Here is a 21,718-nt window from a genome sequence, read left to right on the forward strand (position 1 = left end):
GGCCGAGCAGCCTGAGCCCAGTGGATAGGAAGCGGCTGACACCCTGGAGAGTCCCAGGCCAGGCTTGCTGGGCCGGTCAGGGTGTGGCCGTGTCCTGGGGCTGCGCTGGGTTGAGGCTGAGCTGGTGATGGTGTTTCTAAGAAGCTGGATTTTTCCTCTCTCCTCCTCCTGGGTCTCTCTGCCAATCTGGCCAGCGCTTGTGGTGCCCATGGCTCCCCTCTGCCCCTGGGACGTGAGGCCGCTTTCAGCTATTTGTCCTCTCTGCCAACTCCCCATTTTTCTGCCAACTCCTCAGTTTTTTAGCCCATTCACTGTGGGCTGATGTCCAGCGCAGCCGCTTGTCACTCCACTGGCTCTTCCAAAGGCGGGGCAGGGACGTGGAGAATGCCTAGTCGGCTCCAACCAAGCCACACAGACTGGGCAGGGTGGGTGGGACAGAGCCCTGGTTTGAAGCCGGCTTCAACTCCTGCATCTTCCCTCAGGGTTTGGGGGTCAGAATACCTGGGTTCTTAGCAATCCTGTCACCTCGGCAGTTCATCACAGCCTGGGCCTCGATTTCCCCACTTGGACAATGGGTACAATAATCCACAGCAGAGTGGGCAAGCTAAGCCACCTGAACACAGCACATGCCACAGCACCCCACCTCACCCCACCCCCCTTCCCAAGGCACAGCGGGAACTCTGAGCCCTGGCGATGTTTGGGGAACATTTTAGAACCTGAACTTTTTTTCAACCAAATTCTTTTTTGAAGCCCTGACGGAGTGTGCAGCAGCCAACTGTGAAAGCAGACGCTCCAGGATCTGCTTTAATAATCTGCGCCCGACGACGTTTCAAAACCCAGAACCTCTGGAAACAAGAGACTCTGGAAGAAAGAAAACTGATTGAAATAGCAAAATGGCTTCCTCTAGATGGATTGCTTTTTAAATGTCCAATTTTTGCAGATGGCTTTGAAATGAAGGCAGTTCCACCAAAGCTAGTTTCCACTAGCATTCTATACCCTTCTTCCCCCCACCCCTCGCCTTTCTCCACAGTATTAGAGTTTGAACTTAGGAGTCTCAATGCTTGCTAGGTGGTGCGCCAACCATTTGCACCCACACCACCAGGCATTTTTGCTTTAGTTATTGTTTTAAAGAGGCTTTTTTTTTTTTTTTTACTCAGGCCAGCCTGGGCCATAATCCTATTCCTATTGCCTTCCATGTAGCTGGAATTATAGCTGTGTATCACAATGCTCAGCTTGTTGGTTGAGATGAGGTCCACTTTGATGGGCTACTTTTTGTTGTTGTTGATCTGGGATGCCTTGAAACACAATTGTTCTGATCTCCACCTCCCAAGTAGCTGGGATTATAGGAGTGAGCCGCCATGCCCAGTCTCAACTATTATTTTCTTTTTTGTTGTTGTTGGTCGTGGGGCTTGAACTCTGGGCCTGGGTGCTGTCCCTCAGCTCTTTAGCTCAAGGTGAGCACTCTACCACTTCAGCCACAGTGCCACTTCCAGTTTTCTGGTGGTTTATTGGAGATAAAAGTCTCAGGGATGGGGCTGGGAAGGTGGCTCAGTGGTACAGTGTTTGCCTTGCATGCATGAGGCCCTGGGGTCGATTCCTCAGCACCACATAAGCAGAAAAAAAAGCCAGAAGTGGTGCTGTGGCTCAAGTGGTAGAGTGCTAGCCTTGAGCTGAAGAGCTGAGGGACAGCTCCCAGGCCCAGAGTTCAGGCCCCACGACCATACCCCTCCCCCCCCAAAAATCTCAGGGACTTTCCTGCCCAGGCTGGCTTTGAACCGTGATCCTCAGATCTCCGCCTCCTGTGTAGTTAGGATTACAGGCGTGAGCCACCAGTGCCTAGCAACTCTTTTTTTCATGAGAAGATATTCACCTAAATAGGACACAGCCTGCCATCTAATGACAAAATAAAACAGCTTTATTCTTATTGTGCTAGATGAGAAAATCATTCTCAAGGTTCCTACTCCAAATATGCTTAAAAGATGCCTTCCAGGCCCAGGCAGGGGCTGGTGATCAGCCACTGGGCCATCCCTGCCGAGCTAGGAGCCAAGTGGGTGGGTGTGGGCATCTGGGCAGGCCTGGACACCAACTCTGCAGCCACATGCTCCCTCCTACTTTGGTTGTCCTGTAGGAGGAGTGTGTGTGTGTGTGTGTGTGTGTGTGTGTGTGTGTGTGTGTGCCTTGATTTTGAGGCCTCAGAGCTGCTTGCTTTTTCACACAAAGTTGGTGCTCTACACTTGATCTACAGCTCCACTTCAGGCTCTTTGCTGGTTCATTGAAGATAAGAGTCTCACAGACTTTCCTGCCCTGGGCTCACTTCGATCTCAGCCTCCTGAGTAACTGGGATTACAGGTGTGAGCCACTGTGCCCGGCTCTGTAGGAATTCTTGAGACTAGCTTGGTCAGCCTCTGCCAACTGGAGTCACAGCAACCCGAGTACTCAGTCTCTGTGCGTGAACTTTCATGGAACATGATATGCAGGACATCGCCTGGGCCACAGGCAGGTGCCAGTGTGTATGCTTGCCAATGGAGGATGGGGCTGAGGCTGAGACAGGAGGAAGACATGCCTCCACATTGCCCTACCATTCAGGGATTTCGAGTGTCCTCTCCTCACACACTGAGCTCCCATGATGGCACAAATGGAGGTTTGGAAGTATTGTTTGTCTCCTCAAGATAATTCCAGGAGTCAGAACTGAGTTACAACCTCCAGGCCACTGTCCAAACAGCTTATCCTATCATATCTGAGTGGCGATGAGTCACTCTGCTCCTCTCAGAGCAGAAGGCAACCACAGCTGGCCACCAGTGGCTGACATCTGTAATTCTAACAGTCTAGTAGGCTGAGATCTGGAGGATCATGGTCAAAAGTTAGCCTGGGCAGAACAGTTTGTGACACACTATCTCTATGAACCAGCAAAATGTCTGACTGGAGGCATGGCTCAAGTGGAACAGCACTGGCTGTGAGGAAGAAAGACAAGTGAGCTTAAGGTCCTGAGTTCAAGCCCAAGGTGCATGGCCAAGTGGTAGAGCGCCTTCCTAGCAAGCATGAGGCCCTGAGTTCAAACTCTAGTACTAACCCCCCCAAAAGTGAAAAATTACTGAAGCAAAAGAAGGCTGGGGGGCATAATTCAAGGAATATCTGCCTAGGAAGCAAAAGACCTTCGTTTAAAGCCGGGCCCCGGCGGCTCATGCCTGTAATCCTAGCTACTCAGGAGGCTGAGATCTGAGGATCGAGGTTCCAAGCCAGCCCAGGCAGGAAAGTCCATGAGACTCTTATCTCCAATAAACCACCAGAAAACCGCAAGTGGCGCTGTGGCTCAAGTGGCAGAGTGCTAGTTTTGAGGGACTGAGGGACAGCGCCCAGGTCCAGAGTTCAAGCCCCACAACCAACAAAACCAAACAAAAAACAAAAACAAAAAACAAAACAAACCTACGCTCAAACCTCAGTGACATCAAAAATACAGTATTTGTATTTTACATAAAATGTTAACAGGTTATAACAGTCATATGACTTCTGTCTTAATTACTCAACCAAGTTTACCAAATGACAATGTCACTCATTCAAAAGGTCTGAGTGAGGATCCTGCGTGGTATCAAACCTGAAATGACAGCAGCTTCAGGTGTGGCTTTGCCAGCGTGGGTCCTGGGGAGGGTCCTGGGGCCTTCTGCCCCCATCTAATCTTAGGGCAGTGCATCTACATTTGGTGATCTGGTCATACTGGCTCTGGACTTTGAGTCTGACCAGTTGGCACAGCCCATTTCCAGCACAGGGCGCTGGGCCCAAGGATCCAGCTGGGTCACAGGCCCAGCCCTGAGCACTGAGCAACTGCTTAGGGGTGCCATGCTCAGCTGGGGTGGGGAAAGCCCTGCTCAGTCTCCCAAGCTGTTGAGGTGGGCAGAGATGGTCAGCAGGGAGCAGGTGGGCAAAAGCAGGAGGCACTTGCTCCTAACAGCTCCTTCCTGCCTTCCCTTTCCTGGAGGTGAATTCTGCACAGGCCATCCAACTCTTACTGGGCTGTCTTTTGGGGGTTTAGGAGTGGAGGCTTGACATGTCACTTATAAATAATAATTACCCAGGAATCTTGGCTGGGGGGGCCTGCCCAACTCGTTGATGGTGCCATCCCTCACCCCCATCCCGGAGATCTGGGAGTCTTGTTATTCTTCAGGGTGGAGTCCCGGGGGAGAATGCTGTTCCCAGCATGGCAGCGGCAGTGTCCCTCCTGCCTCCTTGGGCTCGAGGAGGGGTCATGGAGGGACACTCAAGAGGACCCCGGCCTCGTGTGGAAGGGGAAGGTCCTGGCTGTCCTCTGTGCTTACAGGACGGGGGTCCCTTGCCTGTGCACCCTGGCTGTCCAGGGCAAGGTGAGGCTGCTCTTGGGTTCTTCACACAGGCCAGGAGGAAACCCCCCTCCACGGGCCGCCATCTGCAGGGCTGGCGGGTGGCACTAGGGTCCTGGGGCCACACCCCTGCCTCTTCCATGCCTGCTGGGGCCAGCTCCCAAAGGCATAACCTATAGCCAACCTGCAGAATGGAAGGTTCCAGAACAGACCCAAACATGCCCCATGCTGTGTTTGGGAGGGTGGCCACCCACCCCCATACCACCCTGGCAGAGTGCCTGAACTGTTCTCACCACAGGGCCCCACACTGCCAATCAGGAACTGTACCCCATACCAGGCTCTACCCTGTCCCCATGAGAGAGCTGGGGGGGATGGGGGAGGCACAGGCCCTGGATCCTCCTGACCCCTCCCGCCTCCCCACGGGGCAGACACAAGGGACAGGCACTTAGCACATGCTGGCTCCGCCCCTTCCGGTGCCCTGTGCCCAGTGTACCACTGTCCACAACAGCGCCCCCTGCAGGCCTGGGCAGCACCACTTCTCCAGGAGCCTGAGGCTCCTCAAGCTCCTGTCACTGTCCCTGAAAGTGACTGGCACCCGGCCTGGTAGCAGAGGCTTCCCACCCTCGTGGCCTCACAACCTGAGCCCACAAAGCTCCTCAAACACGCAACCACTGCCAACACCGTCCTGGCCCAGCGCACAGGCACCAGGGACGGCTCCACGGTGAGTGTGCACCGAGTCATGGCTGTAGAGATGACATTCCGAAATTCCTGACAGCAGCCGGGCATGGTGGCACACACCTGTAATCCCAGGCCTTCAGAGGATGCAGCAGAAGGATCACAAGTTCTAGGCTAGCTCAAGCTCCTTGAATCTCCCAACTACTAAGTTCATGAACCTCTGTCCTTTGTAACAGCACCCAGCCTTGGAGATTTCCATTACACTAAGGAAAATGACCTGGTTCCGAGTTTAGATTTCTCCTTCCTGAAGACACCTGGAGTGGGGTGTGGAGCCCCCACTCACCCCTGCCCGGCCCAAAGAACCACAAGAGCCCCAGGGACCTGGGTGCCACGTTTTACTCCAGCTCACTCCCACTTTCCTATTAAATATCTGAAATATATTAATCTTAGAAAACAATATTAACATGGTGCCTGTAAATACAGGCTGTGGCGGGCATGGTGAGTCCAGATTGCAAAACAGTGGCTTATTTTAAAAAAACAAACAAAACACGGAGTGTGAGGCGCTCCCTGGCCTGCGGGGTGGGAGTGTGGGGGGGCCGAGCCCCTGTGGCCCTGTCCCCCCCATCTCAAGCACGTGGCTGCGCTCTGAGCACCTTTGCGGTGCAGGGCATTCAGTCTCTGAGCAGGTTTTCGGGCTTGGGGTATCCGAAGAGGACGAAGTCGGCTTCGTAGAGTTTGTACAGCTGGCGTCTCCAGGCCAGGGGGATGCCAGCAAACCAGCCCTCCTCCCAGCTGCTGGCCGTCCTGTTCCTGTAGCTGGGGGGGAAGTGCAGCCTCCCGTCTACCTTGAGCAGCCTGAGCAGCTGGGCAGCGTCATCATCCAGGGTCTCCAGCTTGCCCACGAAGTCGTAGTCGATCTGGCACGGGTGGCAGAGGCGGTAGATCTGACGCCAGTGCTCATTGAAGGGCGCCAGCGTCTCGGTGTGCGGGTCGAGCAGGTACTGGATGAAGTGCGCGAAGGTGACCTTGAGGCCGGCGCGGAAGGCCTGGCTCACCGAGGCAGGCGGGCTGCTGTGGTTGGCGTAGCGGCGCAGCATGGGCATGGCGAACTTGCGGTAGAACTCGTCGTTCTCCAGCTGGAACTTGCTGCGGAAGGCGGAGATGAGGCGCACGAAGGGGTCGCGCACGAACAGGAACTTGGTGTACTTCTGCAGCTTCACCTTCATCAGGTGCCGGGAGAAGCGGCCGTAGCGGCGCCAGAACTTGTTGAAGGTCAGGTGGGTGCTGGAGTTGTGCACGTGCTCGCGGGGGATGGCCAGGGGGTCGCGGTACGGGGCCCCGCGCTCCAGCAGGCTCCCGCTCAGCACGATCATCACCCGCTTCCAGTTGGTGCAGGCCACCTTGGGCACGTAGCAGTAGATGACGCCATGGCGATCGTCCACGATTAGGTGGTTGAGCTCGTAGTTGGGGATGTCCTCGAACGCGCGCTCCTTGGTGGGGAAGGCCAGGCTGGCATTGGCACAGAAGCCCTGCAGCACGCGGCGCCTCTCGGCCTGCTGCTGGCCCTGGTCGGCGCTGCTCTGGGCGTCGTGGGGGGACCAATCGTAGCCCCGCACGCTCTCCTCCATGGGGCTCTGGGCCCCAGGGCTGGGGACCAGCACCGCGGGTGGCTCTGTCTTCTTTCTGGACAGTGCTGTCTCGGCATCGGGGCTGAGGATCTTATCCAGCAGTGGGTCTGCCTCAGAGGGGAGCTGGAGGTCCTCGCCCTGCCCCGGGGTGGGGCCCGGCTCCGGGCTGTGGGGCCGGGACAGGGCTGTGTGCAGGTAGAAGTGGGCCGTGCCCACGTTGTCCCAGTACACGATGATGAGGAGGATCATGAGCGCCGAGCCCAGCACCAGCCACAGCCGAAAGAGCCGTGCCTTGGCCATGCTGCCCGGGCCGGTACGGGCAGTGCCCAGTCTCCCTCACTGCAGCGGGGCTGACAGCTGGGACATGGCGCCCACAGCAACCTGGAGGGGTGACAGCACACTTGTTAGAGATGCCTTCTTCCTGGCCAGGTGCCAGTGGCTCACACCTGCAATTCTAGCTACTGAGGAGGCTGAGATCTGAGGATCATGCTTCAAAGCCAGCCTCAGGTAGGAAAGGCCAGGAGAGTCTCATTTCCCATTAACCACCAGAAAACCAGAAGTGGTGCTGTGGCTCAAGTGGTAGAGTGCTCACCTTGAGCAAAAGATCTCAGGTACAGGGCCCAGGCCCTGAGTTCAAGCCCCAGGATCAACAAAAAAGAAAGAAAGAAAAGAAAAGAAAAGAGAAGAGAGAGGGGGAGGGAGAGGGAGGGAAAAGAAAAGCAGGGGCTTCTCCCAGGGGTGGAGGCCTGGGGTGGGCCACATGGCGCCTGCTCCAGTCCACCCTGTGGGTAGCCAGCCCATCCTCCATCCACAGGAGCTAGGTGTTATGCCAGGGACATGGTGGGGTAGCCCAGCAGGGACAGGCACAGTGAGACAAGGCAGGGCTGGCCAGCATACCACCTTAGTCCCTTCCCGGGGGGCAGAAAACATTAGTCACACAAACATTTGTCCAAAGAAGGCAGGAGTGGCTATTCATATCAGATGAAGTAAACTCTGGAAGGAAAAACTTGCTCAAGACAAAGAGGGAAATTACATAATAACAAAAACTTCAATCCTCCAAGAAGATATCTTCTTCTTAACTGTAGAGGCACCAAACCAACAAAAACAGAGCCTCCAAACACATAAAGCAAAAACTTAAGATGCATTCACAATTATGGTTAGAGACCTCAACTCTCTGCCTTTAATCACTGGGAGACTGCTAGACAAAATCAGCAAAAATGTAACACCAGCATGCGACAGGAGCTGTAAGTATAAGAGACAGGCAAATACTCTTTTATCTGGCTTACATAATTGTAACTTCTCTGTACATCACCTTTAGAATAACAAAAAAAATAATTTTTTAAAAAGAAGCAGGCAGAACTCACCTTTTTTTTTTTGCCAGTCCTGGGGCTTGAACTCAGGACTTAAGTACTGTCCCTGGGCTTCTTTTGCTTCAGGATAGCACTTGAGTCACAGAGCCACTTTTGGTTTTTCCTGTTTACTGAGGAATGGATCCTGGGGCTTCATGCATGCTAGGCAAGCACTCTACCACTAAGCCTCATTCCCAGCCCTGGAATGCACCTTTCACAAGGACTGAAAACATTTTTCCAAGCCTCAGGTGAGATGGGGGTGCTGAGCAGTGCTCATCGTTCACCATGCTAGATCAGACCAACCACGTGTACATAAAATCGTACAGAACTCTCTGGTCATTGTGGAATAAAACTAGAAATCAGGGGCTGGGAATGTGGCTTAGTGGTAGAGTGTTAGCCTTAAGCAAAAGAAGCTGAGGGACAGTGCCTGGGACCTGAGTTCAAACCCCAGTCTTGGAAAAAAAAAAAAAAAGTAAAAACTAGAAATCGGTAAGAGAAAAGACAACAGGAAAATCTGCAGACACTTGCAAAGTCAATGAGTCATTTCGACACAATCCATGGCTTGCAGATGCCTCAAAAGGAATTTCTGAAAAGCCACAGGACTGAAAGAAAATGGAAGTGCTATGTACCAAAATCTGCAGGCTGCAGCTGACAGCACTGGAAAAGGGGAGACTGCAAACCATTCATCCAAGCTCCCCCTCAGGAACTAGGGAAGAAAGAGCAGAAGAAACCAAAGGCAACCAGAAAGAAGAAAGTAATAAAGACCGAAAAAAATGCAGAAATCAATGAAATGAAAAACTAGGTTAGCCATGTGGGTGGCTCACGCCTGTCATCCTATCTACTCAGGAGGCTGAGAGCTGATGATCACGGTTCAAAGCCAGCCTAGACAAGAAAGTCTGTGAGACTCTTATCCCTAATTAGGTAGCAAAAGCTGGAAGTGAAGCTGTGGCTCAAGTGGTAGAGTGTCAATCTTGAGTGGAAAAAACTAATGCTCTACCACTTTGAGCCACAATGCCACTTCTGGTTTTCTGGTCATTAACTAGAGATCGGAGTATCACGGACTTTCCTGCCCAGGCTGACTTAGAACTGTAATCCTCAAATCTCAGTCTCCTAAGCAGCTGGGATACCAGCGCTTTTGCTGAGCAAAAGAGCTAGTCTTACAAAAAACATTGGGAGGCAGAAGTAGGAAAATCACAGACCAAGCTGGTCCTAGAAAAAGTTAGCAAGCTAGGCACCAACAGCTCACACCTGTAACTCAGGAGGCTGAGATCTGAGGATCCCAGTTTCAAGCCACTCCAGGCAAGAAAGTCTGTGAGACTCTTTATCTCCAATAAACTACTCAGACAAAGCTGGAAACGGCGTGTGGCTCAAGTGATAGAGTGCTAGCCTTGAGCAAAAGAAGCTCAAGGACAGTGCCCAAGCCTAGAGTTCAAGCCCCACGACCACCACCGCCACCACCACCACCAAAAACAAACCAGGCATGGTAGTACACCCCTGTGATCCCAACTACTCAGGCACAGAGAAGATTGTGGTCCAGGCTGGCCTGGGAAAAGCACCAGACCTTATCAGAAAAGCAACTAAAGCAAAAAGACTGGGGTGTGGCTCAAATGGAAGAATATCTGCCGAGCAAGGGTGAGGCAAAGTTCAATCACCAATATTACAAAAAAAAGTTGATAAATTTATAGTCAGAGTCTTATGAAGACAGGACACAAGGATAAAAAAGGTACTTCAGACAACTTTACACTCACAAATTCAGCAAGATGGATGAAATGAACTATTCGTTGAAAACCACAAGCCACTGAAAGCAATGACCCTGCGCTCACAAATAAAGCTGAACCCATCATTTAAAAGCTACTGGAAATGCAAGTAACCAGATTGATTCTGGACTGGCCCTTCAGCTAATATTCATGCTGAGAGCTGAGCAGGAAGGATAAATAGCCTTGAAGGCCTGAGGGGACTAGATCTTTCTAGAAAGATCTAGAAAGCTTGGGGGCAGAATGGTCCTTGGACACGGAACTGAGAGGATCAGGGCAGATGGACAGCCAAGAATGAAGCAAGAGTTGGTGAGGAGAGCACAGGAGGATCGCAATCTCTAAGGCCAGCTCCAAGCAGAAATGTGAGGCTCCGTCTGAAAAATAAAGCAATAGAGGACTGGGGGCATAGCTCAAGTGGTGGAGCTCCAACTAGCAAATGCAAGGCCGTGAGTTCAAATCCCAACACAAACCCCCCTCCCCCCACCCCAACACACACAAGAATCGCAACTCCAAGTGAACAGAGAGCGCTGTGAACCACGCAGGCGCACAGCCCCAGTGTGATCAGGTCTGTGCATTCCAGAGACTGTGACAGCTGCGGCTGTTTGTAGAGACTGACACATTTTTAAAGGTATGAGGAAATGAAAGGCAGCTAGAATGGCCAAAACAAGCTTGTGAGTAGCGACACCCACACCGGTGTTTCCAGATAGAAGGGAGAGCCGGTGCATGTGATGGACACGCAGCCAAGACAGGGTTCGAGGGGATGGCCACACACAGGGTCTACCACCCACTGAGGAGGGGACGGCCCTTCACCAGCCAGGATGGAGCAACTGCGCGTCAAATGGGGGTGTGTGGAACGGCCCTGCACCCCAGTCCACACCACACTGAACCTCACTGTCCTGCACATGGGCACCAGATTGTAACATCTTCACAGGAAAAGAAACACTGCCACAGCTTTGGGGGGGCAGAGGCGTGTGAGGGTGCCAGCAACGCAAGCTGTAAGGGAAAAACCGGCTTCGATTTTCCCGGAATTCAAAGCCCAGGCTCTGCAAATCTTACCACGAAGAAAATTAAAGCCAGATGCTGGTGGCTCACGGCTGAGATCAGAGGCTGTGTTCAAAGCCAACCTGGGCAGGAAAGTCCCTGAGACTCTTGTCTCCAATTAACCACCAACAAATGCGAAGTGACGCTGTGGCTCACGTGGTAGAGCACTCGCCATGAGCTGACGAGCTGAGGGACAGCACCCAGGCCCAGAGTTCAAGCCCCACAACCTACCAAAAAAAAAAAAAGAAAAGAAAAAAAGAGCATTTCAGAAGGCAGAGAATGTGCTTGCTTTGCATGTATGAGGCCCTGGGTTCAATCCCTCAGTTCCACATAAACAGAAAAAGCCGAAAGTGGTGCTGTGGCTCAAGTGGAGGAGTGCTGGCCTTGAGTAAAAGAAGCTTAGGGACAGGGCCCAAGCCCTGAGTTCAAGCCCCAGGACTGGCAAAAAAAAAAAAAAAAGAAAGAAAGAAAGTGTGCCAGGCACAGTGGCTCATGTCTGTAATCCTAGCTACTCAGGAGGCTGAGATTTGAGGATCACAGTTAGAAGACAGCTCTGGCAGGAGAGTCTATAAGACTCTTATCTCCAATAAACTACATTAAAAAAAAAAAAGGAGGTGGTGCTGTGGCTCAAGTGTAGAGCCCTCATTTTGAGCAAAAGAAGCCCAGAGACAGTGACTAGGCCCAGAGTTCAAGCCCCAGGACATGAAGGAAAAAAAAAAGGTAACACAACCCAACTCAGGAAGAACAGACACCACCCAAAGACATGCAAAGTCAAAATGCACAGAGAAAAAAGCTCATCATCCTGAGTCACAGAGGAAGAGAAACTCGCCTAGCAGAGAGGAAATGTAAAAGAGATCTGAGGGTCACAGTGATGCCCTCCAAAGCTGCAGAGTGGCATAAGCATGGGGCAGGGCAGTGGGCAGCTGGCAGCTCCCACACAGTGGCACATACGCATCACCCAGCCTGCCATCCAAGGGGACTGAAGACATACCACATTCATGCACACACTCATTCAAGAGGCCAGGTGCAATGACTCCTGTCTGTCATTCCAGCCACTCTAGAGGGAAAGATTGCAAGGATCATGATTCAAGGCTGGTCCAGACAAAAACTTAGCAAGACCCTCACCTCAATCAATAAAAGCTGGGCATTGTGGTATATGCCTGTCATCCTAGCTATGTAAGAAGCACATATAGGAGGATCACAGTCCAGGCTGGCTTGGACATAAATGTGAGATCCTATCTGAAAAATGACCAGAGTAAAAAGTGCTGGAGGTGTGCACAGTCAGTGGTAGAACAACTATCTAGCAAGCACAAAGACAAAAAAAAAAACAGATAGGGCTGGGAAGGTGGCTCAGTGGTAGAGCTCTTGCCTTGCATGCATGAGGCCCTGGGTTCGATTCCTCAGCACCACATAAGCAAAAAAGAAAAAAGCCGGAAGTGGCGCTGTGGCTCAAATGGTATAGCTTGAGCTGAAGAGCTGAGGGACAGCACCCAGACCCAGAGTTCAGGCCCTACGACTGGACCCCAAAAAAATAAAAAATAAAACTTTAAAAAAAACAAACAAACAGAAAAACAGGGCCTGGGAAAGTGGCTCAGTGGTAGAGTGCTTGCCTTGCATGCATGAGGTCCTGGGTTTGATTCCTCAGCACCACATAAGCAAAAAAGAAAAAAGCCAGAAGTGGCGCTGTGGCTCAAGTGGTAGAGCGCTAGCCTTGAGCTGAAGAGCTGAGGGACAGCGCCCAGGCCCAGAGTTCAGGCCCCGTGACTGGACCCAAAAAACAAAAACAGATAAACAAATAAACAAAAGTGCAGTCCCCAGCTGTTTGGACAATTAATATGGAGACTGATTTCTCTAATACCCATAGTAATTGAGATGAAAAAAAGTTAGCTAGATGGACTGTAATCCTAGTTACTCCAGAGGCTGAGATCTCAGGATCAAGATTCAAATCCAGCCTAAGAAGGAAAGTCCTTGAGATTTGAATCTCCAATTAACCAGCAAAATGCCAGAAGTGGAGCTGTGGCTCAAGTGGTAGAACATCAGCTTTGAGCAAAAAATCTAAGGGACAGCACCTAGGCCCTGAGTTCAAGCCCCAGGATCAGCATTAAAAAAAGAAAAATAGAGCCGAGCGCCAGTGGCTCAGGCCTGTAATCCTAGCTACTCAGGAAGCTGAGATCTGAGGATCAAGGTTCAAAGCCAGCCCGGGCAGGAGAGTCCGTGAGACTCTTATCTCCAATAAACCACCAGAAAACAGGAAGTGGTACTGTGGCTCAAGTGGTAGAGTGCTCACCTTGAGCTGAAGAGCTGAGGGGCAGTGCTCAGGCCCAGAGTTCAAGCCCCATGACAAAAAGAAAAGAAAAATAGCCTGAACTGACCAGCTCCACACCCCCTCTCTGACTGGCCTGTACAGGACATGCATGCCGTTTGGATTTTATTTTTCTCTCAGAAAATTTGCTTAATTTTGGCAAAATAACCAAGCCCCTGTGGACTAAATCAAGGGATATGAGTTTCATCAGAAACCCAAGAGCATTTCGTTTTCTTGCGTGTCTGGCATGGAGTGGCAGAGCTGGCTGCTCTTCTAGCTAACCAAACGTGGGGTCAAGGTGATCACCCTGGGCACCAGTGTCTCACACCTGTCACCCCAGGCTGAGATCTGAGGATCACAGTTTGAAGCCAGCCAGGGCAGGAAAGTTTGTAAGACACTTATCTCCAACGGACCACCAAAAAGGCAGCAATGGAGCTATGGTTGAAGTGGTAGAACACTAACCTTGAGCAAAACAGCTCAGGGACAGTGCCCAGGCTCTGAGTTCAAGCTCTAGGACCGGTAAAAACTAAACATAAATAAAATGCTCCTTTAGCAGTCCCCCCTGCCGGAGACCACTAGGCTGGAAAGTTTCTGTTAGTGGGGAGCCCCCCTGCCCAGGCCACAGTGGGTTCATGGCTGCTGGAGCCCAAGAGACGTTTTCTCCTGCCACCGCCAGGACCCGGGCTTATTTGTTTATAAAATGACTCTGTCTGTGTTCCATTAACCCTGCAAACAGCCAAATAAAAATAAGTCTTAAATGGTCCCATTGATGCCAGGCGGCGTCCGAAGAGCTGGCCTGGGTGGGGCTGTCACCCGGCCCGCCTCTTCCTCCCCTGCTGTCCTGGCACTTGGCCACCTTTTCTCACCTCTCGTGAGCAGACAGGACAGGAGCCTGGGCCTGGAAGCCCAGGATCCCAAGAGACAGAGACTGTCTGACGCATGTCCTAACTCCACACAGTATCCAAATACTCATCGCATAGCCCAAGAGGCAACTTTTTTTTTTTTTTTTTTTTTGCCAGTCCTGGGGCTTGAACTCAGAACCTGAGCATTGTCCCTGAGCTGCTTTTGCTCAAGGCTAGTCCTCTACCACTTGAGCCACAGCACCACTTCTGGATTTTCTATTTATGTGGTACTGAGGAATCGAACCCAGGGCTTCATGCATGCTAGGCGAGCACTCTACCACTAAGCCACATTCCCAGCCCAAGAGGCAACTTTTATAAGAATTAAGTCAATTCAAAGAAATGCCTAAGCTAGGCGCCAGTGGCTCATGCCTGTAATTCTAGCTACTCAGGAGGCTGAGATCAGAGGATACCAGTTCAAAGCCAGCCTGGGCAGGAAAGTTCGTAAGACTCTTATCTCCAATAAACCACCAGAAAACCAGAAGTGGTACTGTGGCTCAAGTGGTAGAGTACTTGCTTTGAGCTGAAGAGCTCAAAGACAGTGCTCAGGTCCAGGGTTCAAGACCCATGACTGACAAAAGAAAAAAAAAAGAAAGAAAGAAAAGAATTGCCTATAGGGCTAGGGCAGAGGCTTAAGCCTCCACAGCAACTAAAGTAGAAAAATTTGAGAACCCTCATCTCAACCAATGGGTGGGCATGGTGGTATATACCTGTCATCTCAGCTACAGAAGAAACACACAGGCACACACCGATCTGTCCCTGTAATTCCAAGTGATACAGGGATGCTCAAGAGGACTGAGACCCAGGTAGCCCAGGGATAAACCAGAACCTACCTTGGAAATAACCATGGAAATAACCAATGTAAAAATGGTGGCACATGCTTGTAATCATCTCCTCCTGACATCTGGAGAATCAAAGTTCAAGTCAGCCTAGTCAGAAAAGTCCAAGAGTCCATCTCTGGTTAGGCAGCAAAATGTTGGTCTGGAGGCATGGCTAAAGTAGTAGAGTATCTGCTTAGCCAGCACAAGACCCTGAGTTCAAATCCTAGTACTGCAAAAACAAAAGCCTTCAAAGGAAGAAAGTTTAAGAACCTGTTTGGGCTTTCTTGTAGCATCTATCCAGTGCCTCCCTCTCCCCGCCCTGTGCCCTCTGCACCCTCACCCTGTTCTGACCCCCCTCAGCCCTCATCTGCATGGCTGCGATGGCCTCTCAGCCTGTCCTTGCCTCCGGCCTCCAGTCCTGTGGAGATATTGTTGAGGGCCATCGTGTTCTGGTGACCGCCCGACCAGGCTGGGCTCTGCTGCTAGCTCCTCCAGCCACCATGACCAGCTCATTCATTTCCTGTCCCTGTCCCTCTGAAGGGCCACTCACATCCCGGAGACCAAAGTGCTCCACTTATGAGGCCCCGGGCCCGCTGGAGGCCAGGCTTCCACGCATGCCTCCATCTCCACCTTGGATCCTGGTCACTGTCCTGTCTACCTCCACTGTGCCCTCCAGGCTCGGGCAGCGCTAGGTGCATGGCCCATGACAGAGGCACAAACATGATACCTGTCAGGTCCCACCTACTGATGCTGGGTGACAGCTAAAAACAGGGACTTAGTCACTCTCTCAGCTCCTGGGGCCATCTAAAAATCCCTTCACATGCTGGGCACTGGTGGGTCACACTGTAATTCTAGCTACTCAGGAGGCTGAGAGTTGAAGATTGCAGTTCAAAGCCAGCCTGGGCAGGGAAATCCGTGAGACTCTTTTTTTTTTGGTCTGGTCATGGGGCTTGAACTCTGGACCTGGGCGCTGTCCCTCAGCTCTTCAGCTCAAGGCTAGCGCTCTACCACGTGAGCCACAGTACCACTTCCTGCTTTTTTTCTTTTTGCTTATGTGGTGCTGAGGAATCGAGCCCAGGGCCTCATGCATGCAAGGCAAGCCCTCTACCACTGAGCCACCTTCTAGCCCCAAGACTCTTAACTCCAACAAACTACTCAGAAAAAACTGGAAGTGGTGCTGTGGCTCAAGTGGTACAGCACTCACCTTGAGCACAGAGAAACGCTGGAACAGTGCTTAGGCCCTGAGTTCAAGCCCCAGGACTGAAAAAAGAAAAGACAAAAAAGCTTTACAGAAGTTCAGAAGAGGGCTGGGGGCATGGTTGGGGGTAAGAAAGATGAGAGCTTAAGGCCCTGAGTTCAAGTCCCAGTGTGCACACACACACACACACACACACACACACACACACACACACGTATGTGCGCCTGTACACACACACACTAAAGACAGTGCTGAAGCTCTGAGGTGGTCATAGCCAGGAGACAGGATACAGAGAACAATGGTCAAGCTGAGGGGAAATGAGCCCAGGGCTCAGGTCCTGCAGAGGTCCCGGACAGAGCAGGCGGGGCAAAGCCACAGGTGACAGGGGATGCAGGCCATCTGCAGCAAAGGTCACTCGGGTTGTGTGGTTCCCCCTGCGCCCACCGGGAAGCAGCACCCCCCTCCCATGCTGGCCACCGCCTCCCCCACTGACCTTGGGGTGGAGCCACTCCCGGGGTACAGCAGGGTGTACCCTCATGCTTCCTTCCTGATCCCTGCTCTCTTTCCCTGGAGTTAATAACAGACGGTGCTCGCCTTCCCTCCCTGCTTCCTATGCACTTGGATAACCCAGGCGGCCCATCACCTCCTGTCCAGAGAGTCCCCCACAGGACCCCTGACCCCACCCCTGCAGGGTGCCTCTCACCCTCGGAGTCAAGGGACAGTGATGAAGATGGCACCCCATGCCATTAGACACCTCCTTAAAGTTTGGGGGGCTTGTGGAGCCCACTGGCACTGACCAGGCCTGAGTGGGATTTTGTGCTGCGGAGCTCGGGGAGCCGGGCCTGCCCCTCAGTGCAGGCAAAGCTTTCCACCTGGGGTGCATTGTTTTCTTTTCTAGAAGCAGTCTTCCTTGTGCCCCACTTCTGAAACCTTGCAGCAGAGTGCTTTGGAGTGGGCCACCCAAGGTCCCTTACCAGCTAATTCTCAGCCCACAGTGTCACACACACCTTCCAACTTGGCTTCCCCAACTCCTGCCTGAAGTTCAGCCTCTGTCTCTGTACAGCTCTGATGGCTGCTCTGGAACCTGAGGAGCATGGCAGTGGGGGAGCAGGGGGGGGGCAGGTGTAGGAACATACCTGTGCTTTCCTTCTTGGGGCTGAACACAGGGTGAATCCCTTCCACCCAGGAAGACTGGACTCTACAGAGCTATTCAGGAAGGCTGGGTGCAGTGGTACATGCCTGTAATCCCAGCTAGCCAGGAGGCAGAGGGAGGAGGATTGAGCATGGAGGACAGCCCAGGCTCTGTTCTTATCCACAAATGTTCCCACTCTCCTGCTCCCCACAGCAGCAGTAAAGACACCAGAGACCCAAGTGTTCCTTCTGCTCATTCTGGCCTCCATCTGCTGTGGCCTATAGCTGCCTCACCATCCTGCTTAGCTGCTGAGATTTCAGGATGGGGTTTGAAGGAACTGCGAGAGGCTGAGAATCCTGGGCCAGGCTATTATGAGATCTGCTGGCAAGAAATCCAGCTGGGCAGCCCTATGTGGGGAGAGCCCACCAATGTCACGAATTTGAGGTCTTTGCTCTTGAGTCTTCCTCTGGCATGGAGGGAGGGGCCCAGCTGGTCACAGCCCCTCCCCTCAACCAAGCCTGTAGCCAAAATAGTTAGAGGAAACCTCATCCTCCACAAAAGCAGGAAACCATGTTAGAGATGGGGTTATGTTCAGACACATCTGTGGGCTGGGGTGGGGTGACCAGGCCACAAGCCAGGGCTTCCACTGGCCAGCTCCTCTGTGAGTGTGAAACTTACAGTGACCTGCTGTTCCACCACTTGAACCACAGCTCCACTTCTGACATTCTGGCAGTTAACTGGAGATAAGAGTTTCACTGGCTTTCCTATCCAAATTGGCTTCAAACTGTGATCCTCAGATCTCAGCCTCCTGAGTAGCTAGGTTTACAGGTGTGAGCCATGGGTGCCCAGCTCCTATGTTGTTTGTACATGGTAGACTAACAAGGTCTCATTTACCTACAGCCAGCTGCTTTCCATCCCAGGCAACCTTCTGCCCTGGGCCTCTCTAGAATGAAGCTCCTGCAGCCTCGATCCTGTGGTCAAAGAAGAAAGATATACAGAAGCAGAAGAGAAACTGCATATACAGGATCTTGCTGGTTTTCCCTAGGGTTTCTCACCTTCAGCAGGCATCCTTCACCCTGATGGCTAACAAGCACCCCGGATTCTACACATCTCACAATCACATGAGGCCTGGGGAAGACCCTAGGTTCAAACCCCAACAGCACAGAAACCCATCTTCCCCATCCCTACTGTCCTCCAGCTCCACTCTCAGTGAGAAATCTGCTACCTTTGCCTCCTCCCCTCCCTCCCTCTCACTCTCTCAGCTGCTGCTCCACAAAGCAGCCTGCACCTCCCCAGACCCTGAACACACCCCTCCCTTCCCATTACCACTAGTATAGCCAGAGCAGAGCACACATACCCACTCCAAGCCTCCAGGGCTCATCTCACAGTGCATCATCATTCCAGACCTTTCACAATCAGACACTTAGCTTTCCAAAGCTGAGCATGGTGGTTAGACACCTGTAATCCCAGCTACCCAGGAAGCATTAAGTAGGAGAATCACAGTCCAGATGGAGCCAGGCCAAAAAACAAAAAGAAAAGAAAAGAAACCTATCTTTCTACCCAATCCTGAACCCCATCCAGGTGAACACAGTAACTGAGCATATCCCAAACATGTCCACTTCCACACCTCTGTCCACACGGCTGCCTCCACCTAGAATGTTCTCCCCAAACAGCAAAGCTCAATTCCTATGTCTTCTCCCAGAACTCTTCATGCTCTATCAATGCCCAAAGCAGTCTCTCTAATATGCATGAACTCCCAGGCCAAAGCGAGTTGCCCAGGGTGGGCAGACCCCACTTTCCAGCTTCCAGCCCAACTTGGCAACCTGGCACGTGCACATTTAACAATGTCTGCTGAGCTAAGGAAGCAGGCACACATACAATTCCTGGTCACCATAAAGTTCTACCAGACCTGCAAACACCAGCCCAAATCCTGTCAACTCATCTGCAAAGAAATTCAGCACCTGGCCACCCCAGACTGGCTTTTTTTTTTTTTTTTTTTTTAATGCTGGTACTGGGGATAGAACTTAGGGCCTTGGTACTGTCCCTAAGTCTGCAGGCTAGGGTTCTACACATGAGCCACAGCTCCACTTCCAGCTTTTTGATGGTTCATTGGAGATAAGAGTCTTTTGGACTTTCCTGACCAGACTGGCTTCAAACTATGATCCTCAGATCTCAGCCTCTTGATTACAGGCATGAGCCACTGGTGTCTGGCTCAGAAGGACACTGTTGAAGCTGAAACTTCCTATGGCAATTTCCTAATTCCAGGTTTTCTCTCCTCTGTATGCAGACACCAACCCTCTCCCTCATTCCCAACACTAGAGGAGGGCTAAACCGCATCTTTCTGGAGAGTGGGGAAGGAAGGGATGGTGAAAGGGTGAGGAGTTGGTCCCCAGTTGCACACAGCCTGGAGCCCCCTGTGTGGCACCAGCCATCCAGGAAGTATTGCATGCATCCTGATTGCAATTCACATCCTTATTCATCCCTGGCTTCCAGAGCCTCTATGGCTTCAGATTTATGAAATAAATAATTAATAATTATGCAAACACTACAGCTTGTTGTACTCCCTGCCAGACAGAACCTCTACCCCAGCCCAGGGTTTGCCAGACACGTCTTGGTGGCCATGAGCCTATAGGGAAGATAGGTCCCACTGCCCGCAGTTTTCTGTTTTGTTTTTGCCCAAGATGAAAGGTGCCACTTTCAGGGACCGGCCCACCTCCTGCCTGTGAGACTAGAAGGCAAGTTGAGGGGCTGGAAGATGCCCAGCAGAGTCTCCAGAGGTGGGGGGAGGGACGCGAGGTGGGTGGTCAGGGCAGTCCCTGCCTGGGGGACCGTCTTGGTCACTCTGGCCAGCAAAAAGTGACCACAGATGGGAAGTTTTCTAGAACGCTTCCCGGGAGGCTGCAGCACGTCCGTGAACAATTACAGATTTCTCTCCCTGATGACGAAGTAACCAGAGCACAAAACTGATAACCAGCAGGGCCAGGTGCTGGAGGCCACCAGGGAGAGACATGGGACCAGGGGAGACTACACACGTTTGTTCTGGGGCTCGGACCCCCCACAAGAAGAGAGATCGGAGCGTGTGAGGCTCGGGCCAAGGTCATACAGCGCGCGGGCCGGCCCGGGGACTCGAACCCCTGGCCGCGCGGGACCTGCCCAGGCCGGCCAGGGTGGGGAACCCACCTGCGCCCCTCAGCAAGGGCTGGATCCTCGACGCTAGCCCGCGGGATCTCACCCCACACCCGGATCCAGGTGCCAAGCTCCCCTCGCCCGCCGCACCCCTCACCTCGCCCCGGTGTGCGCCCGGGTCAGCGCCCCGCATCTGCCGCGGCCGCCGCCTTCGCCGCCGCCGCCGCCGCCGCAGCCGCAGCCTCCGGACCAGCCGACCCTCCCCAGGCGCAGCCCCGCCCCCGCCGCCGGAGCCCCGCCCCACAGGGTCTCGCGAGAAGTCTCCGGGAAGGCCACGGTGGGTGCCCACCTTCAATGCGCCTGCGCCTTCTCGTACACTGCCTCTGCCCCGCCTTGGCTAGACTGTGCCATGTGGCGCGGTATTTACGGCCAGCGATTAGCCACGCCTACTAGCCGCTGGGCGTCACGCCCCCTTCCATAGCATCCAATCCTCGAGATGGATCTGCGGCTTTGGGGGCGGGAGCAGCGCCTGTAGGAGGAGCCTGTTCTGCAAATGCAGCGGAAAAGGACAACACGTTAGCTGCCTTTCATGGGGGTTGGGGTCGGGGGATACAGGTTGAGAAGGAGGTACGACTTCTTTGGGATTGTCTTTAAATAATTTTTTTTCTAAAGGCTTGCAGCCGGATGCTCTAAGCAGAAGTGAAGCTGTGTCAAAAAAGCTCAAGGAGACAGCACCTAGGCCCTGAGTTCAAGCCCCAGTAGCAGAAAAAAAGAAAAAAAAAGCTTCCATGCCTTTGTTCAGAGGCGCCCCAGACTGCAGAAGTTCAGGTGACCCAATACTGTGCAGCCACACAAAGGATCAGTGCATGCAACAATGCAGACAGTGCTTGTGACCCTGCAGAAGATGCATGCAATGATGCTGGGCACCTCCCCTCAGATACACCGTGCATTTGAGCTTCTTGCCAAGTAAAAGCAGCCCAGCTCATGTGTGGTGTGAAGCCATCTGCCGGATGCTCTGAGAAAGCCAAAGGACAGGAAGGTGACCTCTAGGACTGGCCCTGGAGAGGAGTCACCATCAAGGGGCAGCTGGAGCGGTTCTGTGTCCTGGGTGTGGTGGCTATATGTACACATTTATGAGTGCCCATGCATTCAGCTGTGCACTTACATGACACTTTACCAAAGGCAAATTACACCTCCATTTAAACCATCTTTTAAAGTGTTATTTCCCCTAATAGAGATTTTGCTAGTACATCAGTCATGGACCAAGATAGGCCAGTATTCAGTGCTGCTCAATTCATGAATGCTTCCGCTAGGATAGCTGTTTGTTCCGGAACTGCTAAAATGGTAATTTCACTCTGTGAAAAGCTTTGCTGGGTTTTTGTTAAACTTTGTTTTGGGGGAGGGTGATTGGGGGCTGGAGGAGAAGGTGGGAATCAGAAAGGGTGTTGTTTGTTTGACAACA

At 52.4% G+C, this 21,718-nt stretch overlaps 1 protein-coding gene across 3 annotated transcripts; it reads right to left on the reverse strand.

Annotated features, from left to right (window-relative positions):
* Positions 1-3,440: 3,440 nt before the first annotated feature.
* On the reverse strand, positions 3,441-20,477 carry Chst12 (carbohydrate sulfotransferase 12). Of its 3 annotated transcripts, none has more exons than XM_042686987.1 (2): positions 20,414-20,477; positions 3,441-7,015 (listed from the first exon to the last, which is right to left on the reverse strand). In XM_042686987.1, the coding sequence occupies exon 2, from the start codon at positions 6,932-6,934 to the stop codon at positions 5,678-5,680; it is 1,257 nt and encodes a 418-aa protein (XP_042542921.1). In that variant the 5' UTR covers positions 6,935-7,015; positions 20,414-20,477; the 3' UTR covers positions 3,441-5,677. The 3 variants fall into 3 exon arrangements, with proteins under 3 accessions (XP_042542921.1, XP_042542922.1, XP_042542923.1); XM_042686988.1 differs by lacking the exon at positions 20,414-20,477 and adding an exon at positions 14,813-14,869; XM_042686989.1 differs by lacking the exon at positions 20,414-20,477 and adding an exon at positions 10,794-10,810.
* Positions 20,478-21,718: the final 1,241 nt, after the last annotated feature.

The sequence above is a fragment of the Dipodomys spectabilis genome, unplaced genomic scaffold (assembly GCF_019054845.1).
Source record: "Dipodomys spectabilis isolate Male_0828 unplaced genomic scaffold, ASM1905484v1 ptg000098l, whole genome shotgun sequence".
Classification (NCBI taxonomy): domain Eukaryota; kingdom Metazoa; phylum Chordata; class Mammalia; order Rodentia; family Heteromyidae; genus Dipodomys; species Dipodomys spectabilis.